A 23,399-nucleotide genomic window follows, 5' to 3' on the forward strand; every position below is an offset into this window, starting at 1 on the left:
GTCATCTTACAATCACGCCCTCTCTTTGTACACCTCCTCTCTGCTCCCATCTCTTCTTCAGCTCCTATGTTATCTAAGACAGACCCCCTGCTCTTTAAGCCATTATGTATGCCTATGTTCTTTTCCCTGTCGCCTTGTTCTAGCTTTTCTGTCGGAAATGTCAGCATGTACTGACCCAAACTGGCTGCCTGGCTGCTGCTATTTCCTCCCTTTTTTTGTTAAGCAGAAGCCTGGCTGAGCTGCGGGGGGGCATTCTCACATAAAGATCACCATGAGTCATCCTGATGACCTTTGTATGTGTCAACGTGTTCAAAGCCAAACCCCCCGCCAACACACACACACATACACCCCTCTCAGACGAACACACACTCATTGACGTGTATAATGTATAATTGCAAGAGACACTGCGGCACAAAGGATCCCTGCCTCCTTTTCTTTATGCACACTCACCCATGTGCAGCTTTATCATGTCATCTCTTTCTAAAATCAATGTCTCCGTTGAGGTGTTGTTTATTGACATAGCTGTAGTACTCTCTACCTGTGGTTTCTCATTTGCTCTTATGTTCTGTCTGTGTGTCTGCTGTCTATCCAGGAATGGCCTATTAGTGGTGGAAACTGGGGTCAAGGCACACAGAGCTACCCAGAGATCATCATCACTGGGTAAGACAATTCTGATATCATTAGCATTATCATTATCGTCCTGCTGCAACTCAATTACTTTCACCTTTCCTGCACCGTCAAGACTCCACAGCAAAGGGTTTGTCTTACAATATTTACTGTAGGTCTTTATTTATTCCAATCATGTGCACTTCGCTCCATTTTAATGTTTATTATTCTGCTCTAAGCTGTCGACAAGGGGAGTAGGGGCGTTTTTAACAGAACACACGCACTGAAGAAGTGACATTGAGGTATGGGTTTGGCAGGAGGAGGCTTTCATTCCTCTCCTTCCTCTCTGTCTCTCTTCCCTCACCCCTACATGCCCCTATTATTATTCTGTACGGTCTCCTCTCTCTTTTTAAAAGTGCCACTGCACACAACAAATATTCCTCTCTCATTCCACTCAGCTGAATTGGCAACCTCCGATAAGGACTGAGGGAAAAAAAATGGCAACTAACATACACTTTGTTTATGACACCAGTGGAGAAGCTGCCCTACTCAACACCACTATGAAGTAATCCTCAGTACATTCTATTCTTTTTAGGAAAATAGGCAAAGTTGATGTTCTGTTAATACGACAATGAACACTCAGAACAAAAATAACATCTTAGCATTACACCAATATGTTTTTAGATCCTGGCTGAATTGGTTTGCTTCCATCCGCACACTAAAGCTTAAGTGAGGTGTGTCACCGATGTTGGGGGATAAAGCATAGAGGCTTGTATTGTAGTTGGCGATCCAACTCAGGTGTCTGATTGGGTTAAGGTCGTGCTTTAAGATTCAAATACTTAAGAGAGAACACATTTCCACATTGATTGTGCATGTAGGCATTGTACCTTTGAGACGGGATGTCATTTTTTCCACAACATTGTCAAAGGACAACATCATGGAAAAAGCAGTGTGGATAGGGAGGTCAATATACTTTTGGCCATATAGCATCTTACTGGTTACCTACTGGTAAAAACTCCTTCTAAAATGATACAAGTACTTTAGGTAAATCCCCCCCCCAAAACAAAATGTGTCAGTTAATTAATATTTGTTCTGATTTGATGAAAAGTAAGGAAACAGACAAAAGCACACAAATTGAAAATTCCCCTCACTCTTGTACTTTACCTTTATTGTCTTTTTATATTCCTCTCTTTCATTCCCAGGCATGCTGATGGGACTGTGAAGTTCTGGGATGCCTCTGCAAGTGAGTTCTCTCATTGGCTTAGCTATGTTTATGCTTTACACAATTATAGATATTGTAATGTATTTTTCAGCTCAGGGAAAGGAAACCACTTTAAAAACTAATATTGAAATGTGTTTTTCATTAAACTTTACTAAACTGGAGCACCAGTTTCACAGTCAATATAAACAAAACAAGTTGGTTGCTTGGATTAAGTCGGAATTAATAATTATTCCAATATCAAACCACCGTTTCGACTCTGAATTCATATTATGTATACTCATATTTGATACGTAGTCCTGCATTGCCACTGATGCCTTCCTCTCTTCTCTTTTTTTCCTAGTAATGCTCCAGGTGCTCTATAAACTCAAAACAGCCAAGGTTTTTGACAGAAACAGGTCCAAGGAGGACAAGGGCAGCACTGAGACGTCAGATGAAGACCCCTTTGCCATTCAGATCATGGCCTGGTGCCCTGAGAGCAGGATGCTGTGTGTGGCCGGGGTGTCAGCTAACATTATCATCTACCGCTTCAGCAAACTGGAAGTAACTACTGAGGTGGTGCAGGTGGGTCACTGTGAATAATCTGTGTGAACACATCTCATCTCATTTTCATTGTAAGAATCTTGCAACCATCAAAGTTTGGATACAAAGAGAGACATAATTGTAAGAAACATTTAGAGCTTTTCTGTTGAGACATATGCACAAACACCAAGTCAGATCTGCCTAGTCAAAGGCAGTACGGTTGCCATGCCAACAGATGAAGCAGTGAACAAGCAAAGCTACATTATAATCAGCCTTGATTGCGATGTAAATGCTCAGGGGGATGTGATGGGAGATGTTTTTAAATGACATACTGTAAAGAGGAATGCTGTTTAATCCGTGAGAAAGCTGCTCACAGCTCCTATATTAGAAGTGAGAAGGTGCGTGCATGCTGTACTGTATATGCTGAGTGTATACTTTTCAATAGAGCAGTGAAGTTTTAAATTGGTATCGATTAAAATACTTTAATTTTGGCAGCATTTTTCTCGCAAACCATGGTGTTAATGCTCACCATGTTCTGGAGACAGAGATCACTTGTCAATCAAAGTGCGTGGGAGTGATGTGATGTGCTTTTCCCTGCAGGTCTGCAAATGAATCTGAATGTTTTAGCTGGTGGTGCCCATAATGTGTGAGCATGATTATTTTGTTCTTCCAAAGAAATTGTTCTCACAGCAAAGATTGGTCAAAAATCTGTAGAGTTCAAGTGTCTTGCAACAGTAGACTGATTCAAATCAGCCACCTTCCTGTTGGTGTGTTTTCTATGGATGACTGCCAGTGAGCGCTGATGCATAGGCATATGAGAAGATTTCAGGCTTTTTTTCCTACGCTTCAAGTGTGTGACTGGGACGTGGATCAGGTCTAGATATGCACTTGCATGCAGCTGTAATGAGGAGAGCAGCCTTCTTCCACACAAGGTCAAACACCTCCATAACCTCGCAGAAATGAAGGTAGAGGAGGACAGAGGCAGGTGGGAGTGAGAATCTGAAGAACGGCTCTGATCACTCTTCACTCCCACATGTCAGTGGGGCTAATGAGACTGACAGAATGCAAAATAGAGAAGCTTATCATCATTGTGTGTATGTGTGAGTTTAGGTGGTGTGTGTGTTTATGTGTGTGGCTGTGCGAAGGCGGGGGTTGCAGAGAAGTAGCCTGAAGGAGGACTCAGAAGGAACTTAATTTTTCAGCATTGGAGGACCTCTGACTCTCAATCTGCCTACACAAACAAGCACACACGCGTCAAACAAATCTCTATTATCAAAGTGACTCTGTGGATGTCACTCTCTGTCACATTACTATTATCATGCTCAGAGGAATTCATAAAGAAATGTTGTTTAAAAAACGGTTCTCTTCTAAAATCTGCTAAAATCTTGCTCTTACACCTGCACCTCTGTTTCGGTATGTGTGTTTGTGTTGTCTCATACAGTTACTAGAGGTGCGAATGCAGTACGAGCTGAACGACATAGAGTCTCCGGACGGTGGAGAACAGGCGCTTCCCACCCCCGGTGCCTCCCCTCAGACAAGCGGCCCACCGTCACACCCATCCACCAGCAGCAACAACTCTGACGGAGGCAACATGCCCTGCCTCAAGTATGAAACACACACACGTACACACACACTCATTACATAAACTCTCAGAAGCGCCAGCAGCTCTTGCACACATTTTCATACACACAAGAGTCTTGGCTTTTGCTTCAAGCACTCTTGCAAAGACTTAGTCAACGCCTGAAGCATTCTCAGCCACGGCCTCCCCGTCATCCCCCTTGCAGCCTCTCATGCCAGACTCTCAACACACAACGGTTCACAACTGCAGCTGCACCCCTTGGTATTGTCTTTGTCAAACATTCTTTTTTAAAGTGTCTCTTCCTCTCATTTTCTTCTCCTTTCTGTATCTCTCGCTATCTCTACTCTCTGTTACACTCTGTCATCTTCTCTCCAGAGTGCGCAGTACTCCTTTAAAGCAGTCTGCTGGTTACCAGGTAGATTTAGTGGTCCAGTTGGTGTGGGTGAGTGGAGAGCCTCCACAGCAGATCACAAGTCTGGCGCTCAATTCCTCCTACGGTCTGTAAGTATGCATACAGGACCATCTTATTCAAGACTAGAAGTATTTTCTGAAAGTGCCCACTATTTGTCCTTATGTTTCTTATAAAATGACTCAAATCATTAAAGGCAATCTAATAGAAAGTCAAAATATGCAAAGTGGAAAAGTAATTTAGCAGTTCAAGCAGCAACTGCTCGAGGCTTCAGAGACAAACAGGCCTGTCAATACAAATTATGAATTCCAATAAAATGTTGTTTCCAGCTGTGTTTATGACCTGACTACAGTGTTTTTAGCTCTGACTTAATCACATCTCATGACCATACTGTATATAAAAATCTAAAATCCACTTCTACATTTCCCTCTGACCTTTCATATTTTTTCTCTACCTTTCCTTCACATCCTTCTTCCACTTGTCTCCGGCTCTGTCACCCCTCCCCAGTGTGGTGTTTGGCAACAGTAACGGTCTGGCAGTGGTGGACTACGTCCAGAAGACGGTAGTGCTCAACTTGGGGACGGTCGAGCTTTATGGCTCCAATGACCCTTACCAGAGACAGCCCCGCTCGCCAAGAAAGACACGACAGCCCTCTGGAGGTAAATGGGGAAAAGGGAAAATAGAAAAGAATAAACTTGTTTTTGCTTTCTTACCATTGCAGCCACATGACATAAATTGCTGTTGTTTTATTTCCCACGTTTACAAAGCAAGGTTTTGAAGTCCACATCTATATACTGTACAATAAAACACACACACACACACTGCTTACCTATTTTTCCAGCCCAACTAGCTCAAATTGCTTATCCTTCAGCCACAAGTCCTTCACATGATTGTTTACCCTCCCACCTCCAGTTATTTATTCAGTATTCTTTCTGCCATTATGTTGAAATTGTGTCTCGGTATCAGTCTATACGGAGATAGATGAATCATGATAGGCAGAACCTGCTTCTGGTCTTGATGGCAAATGTCACCTATTGGGGGACCAACAACCATAATAAACTCAGCAAAAACCATATGAAGCAACAGACACACGGCAGGTTTAGGGATATTTGGAAAATAACTCCTGGAACTGAAATTGCATTGAACAAACAATTAGTATTGAAGGGTTTATTTTCAGCAAGGCTCTGGGTAAGAATTATAATCAGTATTTTAGTAAACATTATGACTAATTATAAGTAACCCCACAGGGCCTGAACTGATCTGTAAACTGAATCAAATATGACAATGAATGAAGTCATATACAGCAACAACACACATGCTTTTAAAATGATTCACAAGGCGAATGCACAACTAAGATCCACACTATTCTTCCTCTGTCCATCCTCTCCTTCTGTCTTTCTCTCTCTCGCTCTCACGTTCTCATTCACACACCCTCATACAGCCCATCCCTTTTACACACATTGCCACTGCAGCCTCATGGTACCACTGATAGCTAATAAGGTACTTACCTTATGGACACACTGCCACCCTGTGTAAGATGATGGCAGTGCAGCTACGTAGATGATGCCGCAGTGTCATGACGATGCACTGCCCATACTTAAGCAAAAGTTTGATGGATGAATTAGTAAGCTGTGGATTTTGAAGGATTTCTTTTTGATGTTTGTGATTTTGTAAGCATCGATGAGCTTTGCATGCAGGCACACATGGAAAACCAATGTACACACAACCACAAAAACACCGGCTAATACACAAGCACGTGCAAATGTGTATAAACTCAGAGCATCTGGTGTCACTGACTTGTGAGCAGTGGGCTGGCACCTGTCAGAGCTTGGCGAGTGAGAGCAGTAATCAGGCGTCCAGCTGTGTTTCTCTTCCAGCAGGGACTGCTGTGTGCGTGGCTTTCTGCCTCACACGACAAAATGACAAAAATCCATGCGGTAAACTAATGATTTCGACTTAGAAATGGAAAGAAGCATTAAGGATACATAATGTTCTTATATGATAAAACCAACAGACACAGAGTTTCTGGTGGAAAATGTTCTATTTGTACTCATTGATGGACTAATGAATAAGGTCAAGGTGACCAAATTGTCAGGGCCCCACCCTGGCCCTTACATACTAAATATCACTCAAAGAGACACATACCTACTAGAATGAGACTCAAAGTGACAAAAAAAGAGTTATAAAATGACGAGAAAGAGAGGCAGAAATACTACAAAGACATGAATAGACAACAACCAAAATGCCATAAGAGCTGTAAAGAGACCACAACATAATTATTCCAAATACATTTTGAGAGAAGCCACTGAAAAAATAGCCAAAACAACCACAGAAAATAAAACTGTAAAGACAACAATTACAAAGTGACACAAAACAGATGCAAGATATGAAGGCAACAATGATTGGGCCTTTAATATGTCTGTGTGCACGAGCAAAATGGCCATAATCTGCTTATGTCTGTATGTATGTTCAAGTTCCTTCCCTTGAAATACAGATTTGATACCTAAGTTCTCTGCAGAGATTCATTACAAAGTGAAAAAGGGCTGTGTTATACTCTGTGAATGAATACCTCAGTGGTTCTTGCTGTTTGATGTATGAATTGAATTCTGTGATTTCTGCTGTAGGTCTGTGCGACATCAACGAGGGCTCGGCCACATCAGAGGACCGCTGCAAGTCCCCGACTTCAGGTAAAATGTCCTTCTTTATTAAAGGCAGAAAAACAGAAGCAGGGGCTTTGTGTTATCGAGAAGTAAAAGCCAAATAGTAAACCAGTTCAAATATATTCTTATTAAACCATGTATTTGAATGCACAAAGATAATTGGTTCGGGAGATCAGTGTTTCAAAAGAGCCTCTGCCTTTAATAGTGTTTTATTTGAAATTGTTGCTCATCAAACTGGAACCACACAGACAGGTTTTTGTTGAACCATAAAATTGTCTTGCTGTTAATTTCATTCTCTCACAGTCTTTTGAAATGCGCTGTTTGAGTTTATTACCATACATTTATGGGTTTTTGAGAATATTTTCTCATCTTTGCATGCATTCTTTAACCACTTTGCAGATTTCAATAGACAGGAATACATTTGTTTTAATCTTAACACGTATCCTTGACACCTGGGCTTTAGGCTGTAAATGTATCTAATCTCTGTGATGCTAATACAGTGTGAGGTCTAAGGATTATGATTTGAATGAAACAACATTCAGAGAAACCCACTAGTTTACATCTTTCCTAGAATTATTTAAAACAATACAAATTCAACCTGAAGGGCTTTCAGTATTTTCACATACTCAGTAACTGCCTATTTGTTAAATGTGCAATATCAGTTGCGATATGATGTGATTTAACTTGGATTTTGAGCAGGGATCTTATTTCAATTAAACATTTAAATTAGTCTGGGTGCTAAAGCAGATCTGTACAGGAGATTAAAATATTAAGCAGTTTCCATATCACGAGTATGAGCAAATGCAAACCAAAAAAGTCCGTTGTCACTGAGCATATAATGCACCACTGCCACAGAAATAATTACAGTGTTGCAACAGGAAAAATGTTCTTTTGCTCTTTTACTCGCCTCCGTCTTAATCTACGTCATTAGAATTTAAGCTAAAGGTGCTTGGAGAAGGAACAGCCCAGATCCATCTCATTAGTGGTAACTTGGCAGTGAAAATAAGGAGCTTTTTAAGAAGGTCAGACAGAAAAACAAATCTCAAAGTCGGGAGTGCTACTGCAGGTGTGATGACTGTCCCTGCCCCCACGCCTGGTGCCACCAGACTGTGGTCTGATACATCTGTCTGCACTGCATTATTCATAGGCCAGAGAAAGAGATGAGGTGCCTCCCAGCTGAAAAATCTGCCAGTCATGTAGTCTAGGGATGAGCTTTTTTTTCCTGTCATATCACAATGTCTGCCAATGGAAGATAATAATTTAGATGTATTTTTGTATGCAGTTCCACCTGTTCTACCTTGAAATAAGTTGCAGCTTGATGAATTTTGACTCCATCGGAGCAGGGGAGTCTCATTTTGTTCAAGACATTAATTGGAAAAGTTTGATTTTAAATAACTCAAATGTTATCTGCTCGTAATTTTCAATGCTTAACCAATTACAGTTAAAGGACAGACTGACTTGATTATGCAAATGTATTCCGGCAGCATAACAAACACATTAGTAGTAGGATAGCACCGCTTCAAAGACCCCTTTTTCTTTTTTTATTTCTCGCACTTAAACCTAGTGTTTTAAATGTTCTTTTTTAAATATCAAGTACTTTACAATCAGTCGAATATGTGCTGATTTAAACAGTTACAATTTGTATTTAATTGGTTTTAATTCAGCAAAAACAATAAAAAGACATATAGACCCTTGATATTTGTAAAATGAAAAGGGATCAGAGCTTCCCCCTGATTAGATTTACTTGGCCAATTGTTTTTATTATAAAAAACAGGCAATTATATTAATAATAATTCACAGTATTCATTCATCATGGAATCTATTTCTACAGGGTTTCCAAAACCAAAGGCGATCCTCCACAGATCAAAGGACAGTTTTTCTACTCAGAACTTAAACATGGGATTTATTTGGGTAATATCTTGTGTGTAGTAACAAGCCAAAGGGTGTTTCTAACCTGCACATTTACTCTACTTTACTTTCCCCCTTACAACACCAAAAGTGTTGATGTCAAACAGCAATCTTCAGCAATTCTACAATGGAGGTGGTAGAGGAGGTAAGATTGGCCAAAGGCTTTTGTAAGAGGCTGTGTAGGCAGGACAAAGTCCAGATTTGTCGTCCACCTAGTTGCCCCCACCCCTGTCTCTGTCCTCCGTGTCATGGTCACCACAGTGAGAAGAAATAGACTAGAGAATAGAGAGCCGAAGTTCAGCTTCACTTCTGGGTTAGCTCCTCTTCCACTATCTTTTGGTTCTCACTGTATTGAATTTTAAACAGTTTTTTTTTCTTTGGTTAAAATGACAAGGTGCTTATATTTTCCATCTGTACTCAAGTATATGGTTAGAAAAGTATACACCGAAAGCTGAAAGCTCATGGAGCAGAGGCTAACCTGGAAGCATGGCAGTAATTTTGCTGTCTGTATACATAAAATACAGCTTAACTGCCTTAGATACACATTGCATGCTACATGTATGTAGCACGAGTGTCATATGTAAACGTGCCTGCGTGTGATATCTGTCCTGACCTCCTATAGCAGATTCCCTGTTTACGTTACATGATAGTAACAGTATGACACCACGGAGTGGAGAGCAACTCATCTGTCCTACTGTGTCTTTGTGTACCTTCAGTGTGTGTTGATTATATGATTAAATATCAAGTGCTTTGTCCGCGGAGGGTCGCGTGTTCTGCATCCTACCCTCATTCTGATTCATGGGACAATGAGTAGGTAGGTGATGGTATCTTCAAATGACTGACACATCTGAGACTGGATTTTTGACCTTGTCCAAACCAGTACTTCTCAAACCAACGTCAAATAACTTTAACTAGCCTGACCTCAATTCAGTAGCCTGAACATTTTAAGCCTGAATATTTGAAGTGTTAAAATATTCAGTACATTTTCCAGATTCTTCTTTTTCCCTTTGTTGCACCTTTGGGGTCAGAAACCATTTATTATTCTTATATTTTAATGGTTTGGTGACCTCATGTAATTCCCATAGCTCCACCAGACTTTTAGCTGAGCAGAGGTTTAATTAGCCAACAAAAACCCCTGTGTGGAAGTGCAGGGGCCTTACATTAAAGTAGAAAGATGGTAAGGGTTGACCATGTGTTAACAGTAGATATGTCTCATAGATTATGGAGAAGGGCTGGAAAACAGGGGGTTAAACCCAATGAAATTTTAGCTTGTAAATATTAGGGATGTCTCAGGTTTTCTTCATTTGTCAGGGTGTGTTTCTGTCAGTTTTTTTGGACCCGTATAAATGTGCTAGCTAGCAATTAATTCATGACTACCATTAGTGAACCTAACTTCTAACTGAATGCATGATCAATGTCCCCTGTTCATCACACAGTTTTTCTCTTATACACAAGGAAAAAACATCTAACCTTTTCATTCATTGACGTTTCTGTTTATAGGTTCACTGTTTGTGACTAATACAGTTATTAATATAAAAAGTAAAAGATATACATTTTAAAAGAATGAGACCACAGTTAAGTTAGCAGTACTTCAGTAACCATCTTTTCCACCGTCTTCTTCCATCTCCTTTTCAGTATTTTCTGTTTCCTGTTGCCTTCCTTTCCTTGGTGCATGCTCCTGTGGCATGAGGGTCCTGAATGGCTGTGCAGTTTCGATCTATCTCACTATACCAGTCCTCTCTTGCAGGGCATTGTGCAACAAGCGGTCACCTCTTTTGTTTTGTCTTCTACAGCATGCCTCTGTGATATACAGAGTTGTCTCTGAGTCTTTGCGCAGTGTCTTCTCCTGTTTAAAGCATATTTGCTCCTTTTAGTCAGAGATTCCCCCTGGCACTTCGTTCCACAGCCTTTTGTCCTTTTTTTGTGTATTCACGCCCAATGCTAGTTATCTAGCTTTGCATGGCATCGTGTGTTAGCATAGACGTGTGTTTGTAAAGAGGGATGTTCTCTTTTTTCCAGCAAAGATGTCACGGAAATTAAGCTTGCCTACTGAGCTAAAGCCAGACTTGGGTAAGCTTTGACTTCGTGTCTCAAAACAATTTGTATGAAATGCAGTTTATCTTTCTCACTTCAACTGGACTCCACCACATCCAATAAGTCCAGTGTGATCTGGTTATTAGCCTCAAAATTGGCAAGCTGTGCAGACATTTTCTTAAGTTTGCATGAGACAAAAGTAGCACTGATCTGACCACTTGAAACATTTGAGCTAAAGCAAAGTTTCAGAAATAAATTCAGTGTAAAATCTTCTGCTGTGCTCGGACTCCCACTTTTTGGCCTTGGTGGGAGATCCACTAGAGGTCAGTGGTGCTATGGCAACTCCATTTCACCGTAACGCTTTCTGTTACTTTTGCAGCTTTCTCTTTCTCTTCTGTGTTCTTCATGTCTTTCCTTTCTCAGTCTGATTGATTCCTTACAAATTGTCCAAATAAAATTATTGTCACTAAGAACTTGACATTTTCTTCCTCAGGGGTGCACAACATTCTTCTAAAAAAACGTGAACATTGGTGGCGACATTGTCCGATTAAAATGTGCAAGTGCCAATACATTATCCTGTATGGTTGTTTTGCAGTTCCAGCGTTTTACACATGTAACCAAAGTGCCTGACAACCAGTCCGTCCATACTAATAGACTGCTGATTGGGGTGGTACAATCTGAAAATGTTGGTCGTCCTGTATTGTATTGCATTGCATTTTTTTCTCTTGTAAAATATATATACAGTATGTACAGTATAAAACAAAGTCACTTTTTGGTGCTCTGTTCTGATCTGAGATACTTTAGACCAGCATGTTATGTATTTAGCAACTGTTAAGAAAGGAAGCCCATACTCCAATGTTTCTCTTTCAATTTACGGACTCTACATCATTAATATCTTGACTAGATAATGATTAACTAAATAAGACTTTTACTCAACTGGTTTGTCTTAAGTTTGTTGTAAAATGTAATACCTTTTACATCCCAAGTGTTTGTTTTACTAAGACTGCCAAAAACGGTTAAGCTTCACTTTGTGTGTACAGTACAGACACCACATCTGTGTTGAATGTCTTGTGATTTGACTGCTGTGCAGGTGCTTTACCTCTCTCTGTTTTTCTCCTCACTGTCCTCCTGTCTGTATGCCCGCCACGGGGTGCCAACCCATTAGACCATCGGGACAATTCTTTCAGCCGCTCGCGCTCCTCCAGCGTTACCAGCATCGACAAGGAAGCTCGAGAGGCCATCAGCTCCTTCCACTTTAGTGATACCTTTGCCAGGAAGGGAGACAGCACGTTGACGCCATGCCTGTATGTGGGCACAACTCTGGGCACCGTGCTGGCTCTAGCGCTCACATTGCCACCTGCTGGGGAGCAACGGCAACTGCAGCCCGTTATCCTTTCACCTACAGGTGAGTGATGGGTCATCAAAAATAAAGAAGGGATGGAAAATACAATGATGCATTATGCTGAAGTAGATGAAAAATAATTGTATGTGTGCCAACTCTCTATTATTAAGTCAGAGTTCAATGGTTTGTATAATATACGAAAGATTAAGCTACTGAAATTAAATACAATTTTCTATAACAAGCCTTTTCCTTCCGTTCAAAAGGCATGTTGGTGCGACTGAAGGGCAGCATCATGCGGATGGCTCTCCTGGACTCCACAGGTTCAATGCTGCCGCCTGCGTTTGAGCCTTGGTTTGAACCCAACGTAACAGCAGATGGGGAAGAACGAGAGAAGGTCCGTAAGCGCCGGCCTGTCTCAGTGTCTCCTTCCACCTCCCAGGACCTCAACGAGAGCCAGTATGCTGTGGTGTGTTCAGAGAAACAGGCCAAAGTCATGTCCCTCCCCTCCCAGACCTGCATCTACAAACACAGTATCACAGAGGCCTCCTTCATCCTACGGGCAGATGTTGTGCAGATGAGCCAAGGCGTGTGTCTGGCCTGTTTCTGTGCCAATGGCCACATCATGACCCTCAGGTGAGAAACAGACTGCATCAGTCGGAAATACTTAGATTTCATCCATATGTATCAATTAAAGTCATGTTATAATTATCATGTTCATAAGATCAGTATTAAGGCAAGTTGTTTTTAAGACCAAAGTTAATTGAGGCCTAGATTGGTTCAGAATTGCAAAGACAAACGCACAAATGATTTTAATTTAACATACTTGAGAAAGGGACAGAAAGTGATTATAAAGAAGTACAGCATTAATGTGTATTTTAACCAATAAGAGAGCTTTGCTAAATTGGCTCTGACCAATAGAGGAATGGGAGGCGGGGAACATGTGCCTGCTTTTGAGCTCATTTGAGCCTTGTTTTGGGCTCAATATGAGTAATTGGGACTTTCTGAGCAAACAACTGGATTATGGAAAAGTGGATTAGGCTGCAGAGAGAGAGAAGTGTATTGGATGCACTATTAACATTTCACAGCATTTAAATCAATATAACTCAGAGCTGACCACAGACATCACTTTCAATTATGTTGTAAAACGTTGTTACAGATGCCGCCATACACATATTGCACATTCAGGGAATTAAATGTTACTAAAATAAGCACAGTGATCTTGTGTTTGGGTGTTCGACTTCAATTTAAAATGTGTTTATTGGAAGCCTTGTGGTATTCTTTAAAATGTATTTAGAAATGAGATACATTTTTTCTGTTTGTCTTTGTCTAGTGTGCCAGGACTGAGACCGCTTATGGACGTAAACTACCTGCCTTTGACTGACATGCGGATAGCAAGGACATTCTGCTTCACTAACCTGGGTCAGGCCATGTACCTCTGCTCCCCCACTGAGGTCCAGAGGATCACTTACAGCCAGGACACCTGTGAAAACCTACAGGTCAGTCAACATTAAACATACAGGAAAAACTACACGTGGATTTACCAAGTCAGTTTATCTACTGTTTCACAATTATATCAACGTGTTTATTGGTCAAAACTAACGTAGGTTACACAATAATCCCCATCTGTAGATATTTATTTTTTAATGACAGCGCAATTCATAGAACACTATTTCATATGTTAATTATTTCAACAACTTATAATTTATTTATTGACATAGTTAATTTATTCAGCAGGTTGATATGTGTGTTGGTCTTTCAGGAGATGCTGGGGGAACTTTTTACACCAGTGGAGACACCAGAGGCCCCCAACAGAGGGTTCTTCAAAGGCCTTTTTGGCGGAGGAGCTCAGTCGCTGGACAGAGAGGAACTTTGTATGCCAAACCTACTCATGCCCAGATCTACAGTACTTCAGTCATTTGTTGAGTCATCTTCTCACTTACACATCTTGCCTTATTCTTTTCCTCTCATATCCTAACTCAGTTGGTGAGATCTCTTCTGGAAAGGCATCCCGAAGTCTGGCCCAGCACATCCCAGGCCCGGGTGGCTTGGAAGGGATGAAAGGGGCAGCGTCAGGTGTGGTTGGAGATTTGGCACGCGCCCGGATAGCGCTGGACGAGAGAGGCCAGAAACTGGGCGAGCTGGATGAGAGGACAGCTGCCATGATGGCCAGCGCAGATTCCTTTTCCAAACATGCTCATGAGGTAACAGAAAATGTTTACAAGTGTAAAATCTGGAGCTAGCAAGAAACTACATTTATACAGTCTCTCACAGAATGAAAAGTCTGCTAAAATAAATTGTTAACTGAGAAATAGTTTTCCTAAGGCAGAAGACAAAATTAATAATATGGATTAACCGGTTTCAGCTGTATTTGTTTGATTTCTGAACCAACCATCAGACCTAGTCCCAATATATTTTGCAAACAGTTGTAGACTTATTAAGGGACCACAATGGAGTTAAGGCTAAGGTCTTTATTACGTTTTTCTTAAATGTAAGCACTGAATACCTTTGGCTGGCCTAGTGTTCATTTTAAAAGGAAGGTGTCTTGTGAAATAAAATATATTTGAAAAGTAGAGGGTCATCTGTGCATCACAACAGATGCTCAATTTATTACATTAACAATGAACAACCAAATAAAAGCTTGTCTATTAAAATATATAAGATGATGATTAGATGAGATTCAGTTCCTCCTTAAACACACTGTATAAGAAGATTATATACACACTTGATGCAGTGCAGTGATATACTTCATGTATTCTTAAATACTGAGCTCTGTCTTCCAAAATGATTTCCAGAAATATTAATCACTTACACTTACTAACCATCAGAGGGCAGTATATGCCTGTATATACAGTATATTACGCAGTTCTGTGGATCGGGAGTCTATTTTCAGATATAGACAGTCAGTATTACTTCAAGATTTTCTTATAATAAAAGGCAGAGCTATGGATTCAAAATGTTAGGTCTCCTGTTCCCTGCAATGCTTGTTATTTGAGCAGGTGAAACAAAGCGTTATCAGAATAATTAGACATTTTTAAACCATGAATTCATTGTGAGAATCACGGTTTGTCTAACTCACAAGTTTGGAAAATATTATTTTATATTTTAAGCAATGCTCTTACTCCTACATTTTCTGTGTTTCCAGATGATGCTGAAGTGCAAAGACAAAAAATGGTACCAGTTCTGAACGGTGACGGGGGAGGAGCAGAGTTATGTGGACGCAACTGTCATCTTCCATTGGCTCATTTGGACTCACCGTGACCCCAACCCATCTGTCTGTCCATACATCCATCCCTCCAAGCCTTCTTCACTGGGACACGTGGGATTATCTTCCCTAGCACAATGTTGAATACTGTTCTTACCTCAGTCTTAGGGTGGAACTGAGGGGTAGACAGGGGTGAAGGACAACCTCAGAGGGAGCACATAAACGGTGTCTTTTTTTTAAAGTTTTTGTCTCTTTGTTTATCTCTGTTCAACTTCTCCTCCGAGGTAGCCGATTGGCCCACGCACCTGGAGATTCTTCATACTCATTTGCCAAAATGTCGTTTAATGTTGTCTCCACTCTGAGCCCATCGGGGCCATGTCAAACCAACGAACATAACTGAAAAAAAGACAAGTATCTATTGAAGAAACAGACTAAAAAACATTCTTAAAAATGTAAAAAGAAGGAAAAAGAATCTAAATACATCATTATATATACATAAATCTAATAAATGTGCAACACTGTATCCACTTCCGAGTGACAAGTACAAAAGAAAAGGAAAACTCATCAAAGAGGAAAGAGCAGCGTGTGACGGCGGCGTTGGAGAGCCACAGGAAGAGCTGCGGCTGTGATGCCTCCTCTATGCAGAGAGTCACAGGGATAAAAGCAACTTAATCTGATGTACACTGGGTATTTTGTCATCTCGCTCAACCTCTAGACTCTCCTCTGTATCTTACAGACTTTCATATCGTTACCAACAGTGTGCGTGTGTGTGTTAATTTCTATTTTCTTGCCATTCCTCTATTTGTTATTCGTTGGGTTTATTGCTCTGTCTGTATTATTGGAAAATCTCTTATTTTTCTATGGTTGTGAAAGTGGATGATATTTGATTTGTTGAAAAAATACGTTTTGTGGCTTTTATCTAACAACTCAAATTAATTTCTCCTTATGAAAAGGGCTGGAATCTAAAAAGGAGGGCAAGGATATAAAAGGCATATATCATTTAGTGCTCACTGACATGGCTACATCTGATTTACTTACTCTGAAATTTTAAAGCAAGTGCGTATGAACCACACACTTTTATTGTTTACCTGATGTGATGTTAACTGCCTCTCAACCTCTAATGACGTAAGCTTCCATAGTTTGTGAGTGTGACTGTACAATTGCTGACGGACATCAGTGTTAAATACACAAAAGTCTAGCCAGATTTTGTGGAGTATCCAAGTTCTGCAGTACACACCGATATGGCGATTACATTCACATGAGGAGAAACAAATCTTTGTGTATTCATATATGCAGAATCATAGTAATACAGATGTGTAATCCTTTAAAAATCATATGTTTAAAACACATTTCAGGTTTTGCTGACAGTTGTCTGTATGAGAAAGTTGTCTTTGTTTATATTTATTTATTAAGGTGCAAAAGACAGTTGTGTTTGGTGTCAGAAACGTTCACCTCCATTATTATCTTGTTTCTATTTCCATATTTGCAGTAAAGCTCAAATGTGGTATATCTCTCTGTCTACCTGGCTTTTAACCTTTATTTGTATATAAGTAAATAGTTTGACAATCTAAGACCAACTGGAAAGTAGATGTCGAGGTTGCTCGAGCAGAAGAGGAGAGAGGCCATATTTTTTCTGACGCCAAAGAGTTGCTTTAGCTTTTCCATTGCATTATGATTTGGCTCGTCATTTCACCGGACGGTATCGTACATACAGACAGGATCAGGTCCATTAAGAAATATATTATTCATCATATTTCAGGGTTCAAGAAATGGAGAAATGTGCAATGGAACTCAGCCATTTATAGTACTATGGTTTCACAATATGTCATATATGTAACTTTTGGACTAATGTTTAATGTTTGAAGTGCCCTAACTGTCGGTTGATAACAAAACAAAAACCTAAACCATTCATCTGTGTGTGTGTTCATGAATGAGTGTTTCTATGTCTCTCTGTGTCAGAGTGTGATCATGTAAATTAGGTGATATAATTTAGGATATTGGTTGTTTAATAATTGATGTACAAGTCAGCAGGCCGTGTTCAGTTGAGTGTCTGCCACACTAACTAAAGCCACCAATGGTGATAAAAAGATAACCATATGATAATGAGCATAAGAGAATGACCTCTAAAAATCCGGTTTTATTTAAATGCCGCATGTCTGGTCTTTGCACACATGCTTCGACTCTCCTCCACTGCAGTCTTTGCGTTTTCTCTCTTCCTCCAGGGAGTCTTCCACTGACTCTCTGGGTTCACAGCGACAGATATGGCCTTCTCTGTGTTTAGTAAAGCATTATTGTGTGGATGTTGGTAGATAGCTCTGTCTTTAATCCCCAAGGTAAAGAATAGGAAAAAACAACTTCAGGAAAAATAAGTAGTTTTAGCTAGAGTTCATTCCCATAAACTTGTTCAATGTCTTTCCCTCCAACCCAGCTGTTATTTGTGTGTTATACTTTTTTATTTTGTACAATGTCATGCCTGTTTTTCATCTCTGTGTGACTTGTTCCTTGTCCCTTCATACAGTATGCAGTATTCTTACCCGATACAATCCACACACTCAAGCAGCAAGAGGGAGTCCTGTCTATCTGCCATATGCCATCTTCTGTCCTGGATTCAACTGTTATCAGTGGGTTGCAGTATTTTTCTCATTGTAGCCGATTTTCTTGTACAGTTTTATGCAACTTTCACATGGATGTTTATGACTTTATCTGCTGCCACACAAATTTAAAAATTATGTAGATAGAGATTACTGTGCAATGGAAAATAAAAGTGGAAAATGTATTTTTTTTGTCCTAAAGCATCTTTAAAAGAGTCGTATACAGGATTTAAAATGGAAAGATACTGCTGCAAGAAAAACATAGAAAGGATCGAAAGACAGAAATTACAATTGTGTACAAAGTGTCTGTACATATGCCCATATTAAGACAAATACTGTTTGTGAAGATGAGGCTGTTGAAAACAAATGTATTCCTATTTGTATGCGTACACTAGATGGCAGCAAACACACATGGTTGTCTCTAAAAGCTAGTAGGGAAAATATATATCGTTCAACAAAAAACAATGCAATATTGCTATCATATAAATGAGCATTATGTTATCCAACCAGATAATATTTCACTAGAATAAATGTATAAATGAAATAGACATTGGTCATAAAATTCAACTGTAAAGCAGGAATCAATGATTTTCTAACTTTCAGTTAAACACAATATTGCATTTCTAATAGTCACTGTATTGGTCATTTTGTTACCCTATGATCTGTTGTGTGCTTTTACTGTATTGCTCACCTTCTTAGAGCAACACAATCCTGTATTGATCACACTAAGTGACTTCCGAATGTGCTCTCTGGTTTCTCTGAAGTCATGACACAGAAGACGAAGTGGTCAGTGGAGATCAAAAAGGTCACCTTAGTTCCGGAAATGATTGTGGATTTTTTTTTTTTTGTATACTTTTTTTTACTGGTTGTTCTGCTTTTGGTACTTGAAAGACAGGAAATAGCAAAAGTACCTCTAAGTGACCCTGGTCGTGATTTTGGTAAATGTTGTGCAGTTCACAATGAACATAGTAATTATCTTACACTGGGAAGCATTCTCTTGTATTTTCCAATTAACTGCCTTACAATAAACCACTGCTATTAGGAATAGATTATTGAATAAGAGATACGATCTCAGTTTAGCTTCACATTTGGGTCATTGAGTTCACGTAGCACAGTATTGCAGTAACAAAGTGTGGATAAATTGCTGCAGCAGCTTGGTTGACTACTTCCTTTTCTGGAGAAAGATTTACACATTTTAACTTAACATTTTCATTGCTTCCTGACATTGGCTTGGTGACTCATAGTTAAGTAAAGACATATACTATGACTGAAAAGAGAAAGCAATAGCATAACAACTATTCTTCTCTGTGCAGTAACTACAATATGACAATCTGAAACAAATGAATAAGTCATAAAACAACACACTCAAACTCACTCTCACACACAAACCCTTCTGCAAATAAAAATATTGATTGCTGGCTGGCGGTGTAAAGCAGACCATGATTGAATGTGTTATTTGTATGATTAACACCAACAGCTATACTACTATTTTTGTTTAACCAAGTCGGTCAAAGTAATAAAAAAATTAATCACAGTTGTGCTTACAAATTCATAAGCAGCAGCAGCAGCAGCAGCATTGTCCCTCCTTTTCTAAACAGTATAATGAATTGCAGTTTGCTAAGACTATAAGCAAAATACCTATTTTGAATCCACAATTTACCAGAATAAATAATAGAATTAATAAAAATATGAACACAGGAAATGGTCATGAACCCGCCTCCATTCTTTGTACTATTATCTTAACACATACAATGAATTGGGGCTATGGCCTTGTGGCCTGTCATCATCCCTCCTTTTATGTAAACAGAACGATCAAACAGAGTGCTGTCATAATTTTATTACGAACAACGCCTGTGTTTTCATAAAATAAATAGGTTCTGTGCTTGTGAGAGGTTGAAGGGTAAGTTAAGGGGAGATTGAGAGAGACAGAGACACAGGGAAGGAGATTGGGTAGGGGATGAAAAAAAGCCTCATGTTGATTCGTTCAATTTGACCGAAGCCACGAAGAGAAGGTCACCGGGGAGGAATGTTTGTTGATGCATACTGTTTGAACTTCTGACCCTGTTAGAGCATGCACAAACACACAGATGTATAGGGTTAGATGATGAGTACACTGCTCAGCGAATGATACGTCACTGTGACTGTTGCCGTGGTGACTGGAAACATGAATGACCAGAGCCATGTCTGCGCAGCACAAACCAGTATGACACCTGAGAGTAACAAGAGGAGGAAGAGGAGCAGCATGGACAAACTGCCTTTGCTTGATTAAACCATCCCCGTAGTCAGAAACATAAGAAGCTGCATGTGTTTTCATTTTCACAGTGTAATATTTAAGAAGGTATAAGTTTAAAAACAGAGTAGCTAATAACAGGTTATGGCGGCAGGTTTCTTATGAATACCTCAGCATGAACTGTCACCTGATGTTTACTGTTACAGAAAGCTGAATCTGCTTTTTATGTTAAGTTTCCTGTGCGAAATACCAAAAGCAATCTAGTTTGATGACACCAATCATTTTTGTAAGAACAAAAATCACTTTTCAGTTGAATAATATCCCAATTAATTCATTGGCAAGGGCTGTTCAATTTCAAGCTTGGATATCCTGCGTTATTTGTTATTGGATGCCTTTTATATTTCTCTATACTGACATGTTGAAACCGAAGATAAAGCAAAAAATGGTTAACCCTAGATCAGACAGATGGACCATCCATTTAGCTAGATGTCACTTTTTTTATGTATCCTGATTATATGCTTTTGAAATGACCCCAACCTACTTATTTTCTTAAGTAGCATAACATATAAGACTTTTAATATGGGGCATATCTTATTTAGCCTATAGCACATTTTACCATCTGTTCAAAGGGCTCATAAAAGGATAAAAGGCTAGCTAGCCCTGGAAGACAATTCAAGAGTGGTTCAAAAGTATGAATGACTAACTACAAGCCGCAGTAAATCGAACACACCTTTTCCAAGAGGGCGGTCTATTTAAACTTGCCCTGCCTGCTTAGTGTGTTTGCACTTTACAAACTCTGGTGTAATTCGTTTATCATTTAGTTCAGCACTTTAGCATATAGGAAGCTCATCTGTTCTGCGTCATCATGCTGCTCTTTAAGAGTGCTTTGTGTAAAAATAACCCGTAGCCAGTCTGACTTTTGCCTTAGCAGGAATAACACAGGTGTAATTAATCACAATAATTAAGGCTGCATCCCATTAATGTGAGCCAAAGTCTGTGCTCTGCTATAGGGAATGGTTGCTAAGTGGTGCGTTTCCAGGGACACTAAATTGAACCCAGCCATCATTAACTAAATTAGTTACACCTGTGCTTTTCAGGCTGTGACAATTAAATCAAATGTCTGCTCTGGAAAACGTTTTTTAACTGTCCCCTTTCGTCACATTATTAGTTAGTTGTGGTAAAAATAATAATAATTTAAAAAAAACCTTCAAGCCAGAAGTTGGAGTATCCTGTTAGCATTGGACCTCTCGTGGCCTACTGAAGTACTATGGCGTCTTCACAATAACAAGGTTAGCATGACTTAGCTAGCTATGGATTTTGCTGGTGTTGGCTGCTTAATGTAGCTTTTAGGCTGCTGCTATAATCCTGTGTGCAGTTGTCTATGTATTGTCGTTGCTGACGTTTTTATGGCAAATTGGCATGCACAAATACGTGGTGCTCTCTTGGTGTTGATTTGATGAAATAGGAATCGTAGCTTGGGTAATGAATGTTTATGAGCTGAATTGTTTTTGCAACATATTTCCCCTGGCTGTTTGGCTGTGTCCCGTTGGCTCATTCTCGGAAGTTAGTAGAGGGTAATATTGTATACAGTAAATTGGCTTTACAGGGATGTTAACCGGACGACTAGCACATGTTCGCATATTCGTTTCCCAGTAATGGGCTACAAGCATCGTGGGAAAACTCTACGTGGCCGTTGTCCCACACCCTCTACAAGCATGTCTTAGTCATGTTGCTCTGATATTTGTATCATAATTGCAAATACCTGCCAAGCCCCTGTTTTACAATTTGGATCACTGCTACAGCCTCTGCCTGCTCCAAAATACTGTTTTGAAGACCTAGTTTGGAAAATCATAATGAGTATGATTACTTCATATGACTCAATACTAAAGCAGAAAGGATGAATTTCTACAAGCTAACAAGGAGAATGAAAATAGAGTTTAAACCAATTTCCAGTTGCAGCTGAAAAGGTGCTTTCATAATAAAGCGGCAGAACTTCAGCTGTTAGTCAAGGCTCATTTAAATACATATGTTTCTATTTGGTTAACGTGTGTGTGTGTGTGTGTGTGTGTGTGTGTGTGTGTGTGTGTGTGTGTGTGTGTGTGTGTGTGAGACATGGGTGTGGTTGGAACTCTGACCTTGTAATTGTAAGTTAGCTTGAACCAGTACTTTTCTTCCTGCTGGAGTGAATAGAGTTTGAAAGCTCAGTGATGGAGCTGTGACCTGCTGCCCTTTGATTGCTCAGTCAAAAGCTCTCCTCTCTGCCCTTGAGGAAAGACACCCAACGGGCTATGATATCTGTCTTTTATTGTGTTGTACTTTTGCTCACAGGCCTGTAAATGGACTGCTTTGAAAAATGCAGACCAATGTATGCGCGTTTATCTGAGAGGAAATGGGTGCACATGCATTTACAACGTCATGGATGGTCGACTAAAACAAAATGGCCCCCATCCAAACCCTCAGCCTGTGCAAGCAATTTCAATTTGCTGTAATATGTGGTTCTGAAATACCACAGCACTAATAAACACAAATTGAGGTCTTGTGTGTGTAATTACAACAGGCCCTGAAGTGGAGTTTAATCAGTCTGGTTCTGAGAGCCATGACTAAGGAATTGAAGACATGTTTTTAGACAGAGATGATGAGATGATAGTACACTAGTCATGTCTAGCCTTCTGTTATGTTGCTCCTTGAACATTTTATGTCAAAATATTTATTACAATGTAGGAGTGTTTTTAACAGTGACTTGGCTTGTCCTGGAGAGGGAACGTTTCGATATGCAAGACATGCCATGATTCTGCATAAAAGGAATGAAACTTTAATGGCCAGTTTTAAGGCAGCCTCAGAGCTGCAGTGTCTAGCACCAGATCATTCGACTGCATGAGATAGTTTGTTCCATCATTAGCCTTCAATCAGGAGAGTTTGGAAAGTCTCTTTTTATTCATGTATGTAATATTCCTTATTACTTTGTTTTCTTTGTTTGTAATTTAATGTTTAATGATTGCTTCAATGTTGTGTTATGACTTATAGTGGATAATAATTAAAAGGAGCAAATTCTCCAAAGTGAATGCAATCAGATTTTAAAAACTGATGGTCTCTCAGG

General features: G+C 39.8%; 1 protein-coding gene across 3 annotated transcripts in view; it reads left to right on the top strand.

Moving 5' to 3' along the window:
- stxbp5a (syntaxin binding protein 5a (tomosyn)) overlaps positions 1 to 18,257 on the top strand; it is a 79,338-nt gene extending 61,081 nt beyond the window's left edge. Inside the window, exons 14-28 of one of the 3 annotated variants that reach the window (XM_063902493.1) lie at positions 593 to 660; positions 1,809 to 1,849; positions 2,169 to 2,389; positions 3,789 to 3,952; positions 4,302 to 4,427; positions 4,843 to 4,994; positions 6,960 to 7,022; positions 8,995 to 9,048; positions 10,923 to 10,972; positions 12,060 to 12,342; positions 12,543 to 12,912; positions 13,610 to 13,775; positions 14,039 to 14,150; positions 14,260 to 14,480; positions 15,422 to 18,257. In XM_063902493.1, the coding sequence (XP_063758563.1) occupies positions 593 to 660; positions 1,809 to 1,849; positions 2,169 to 2,389; positions 3,789 to 3,952; positions 4,302 to 4,427; positions 4,843 to 4,994; positions 6,960 to 7,022; positions 8,995 to 9,048; positions 10,923 to 10,972; positions 12,060 to 12,342; positions 12,543 to 12,912; positions 13,610 to 13,775; positions 14,039 to 14,150; positions 14,260 to 14,480; positions 15,422 to 15,463 (2,133 nt within the window). In that variant the 3' untranslated portion in view covers positions 15,464 to 18,257. The remainder of the gene's footprint in view (positions 1 to 592; positions 661 to 1,808; positions 1,850 to 2,168; positions 2,390 to 3,788; positions 3,953 to 4,301; positions 4,428 to 4,842; positions 4,995 to 6,959; positions 7,023 to 8,994; positions 9,049 to 10,922; positions 10,973 to 12,059; positions 12,343 to 12,542; positions 12,913 to 13,609; positions 13,776 to 14,038; positions 14,151 to 14,259; positions 14,481 to 15,421) is intronic. The other 2 variants (XM_063902494.1, XM_063902495.1) reach the window with 2 other exon arrangements.
- Positions 18,258 to 23,399: the final 5,142 nt, after the last annotated feature.

The sequence above is a fragment of the Eleginops maclovinus genome, chromosome 15, assembly GCF_036324505.1.
Source record: "Eleginops maclovinus isolate JMC-PN-2008 ecotype Puerto Natales chromosome 15, JC_Emac_rtc_rv5, whole genome shotgun sequence".
Classification (NCBI taxonomy): Eukaryota; Metazoa; Chordata; class Actinopteri; order Perciformes; family Eleginopidae; genus Eleginops; species Eleginops maclovinus.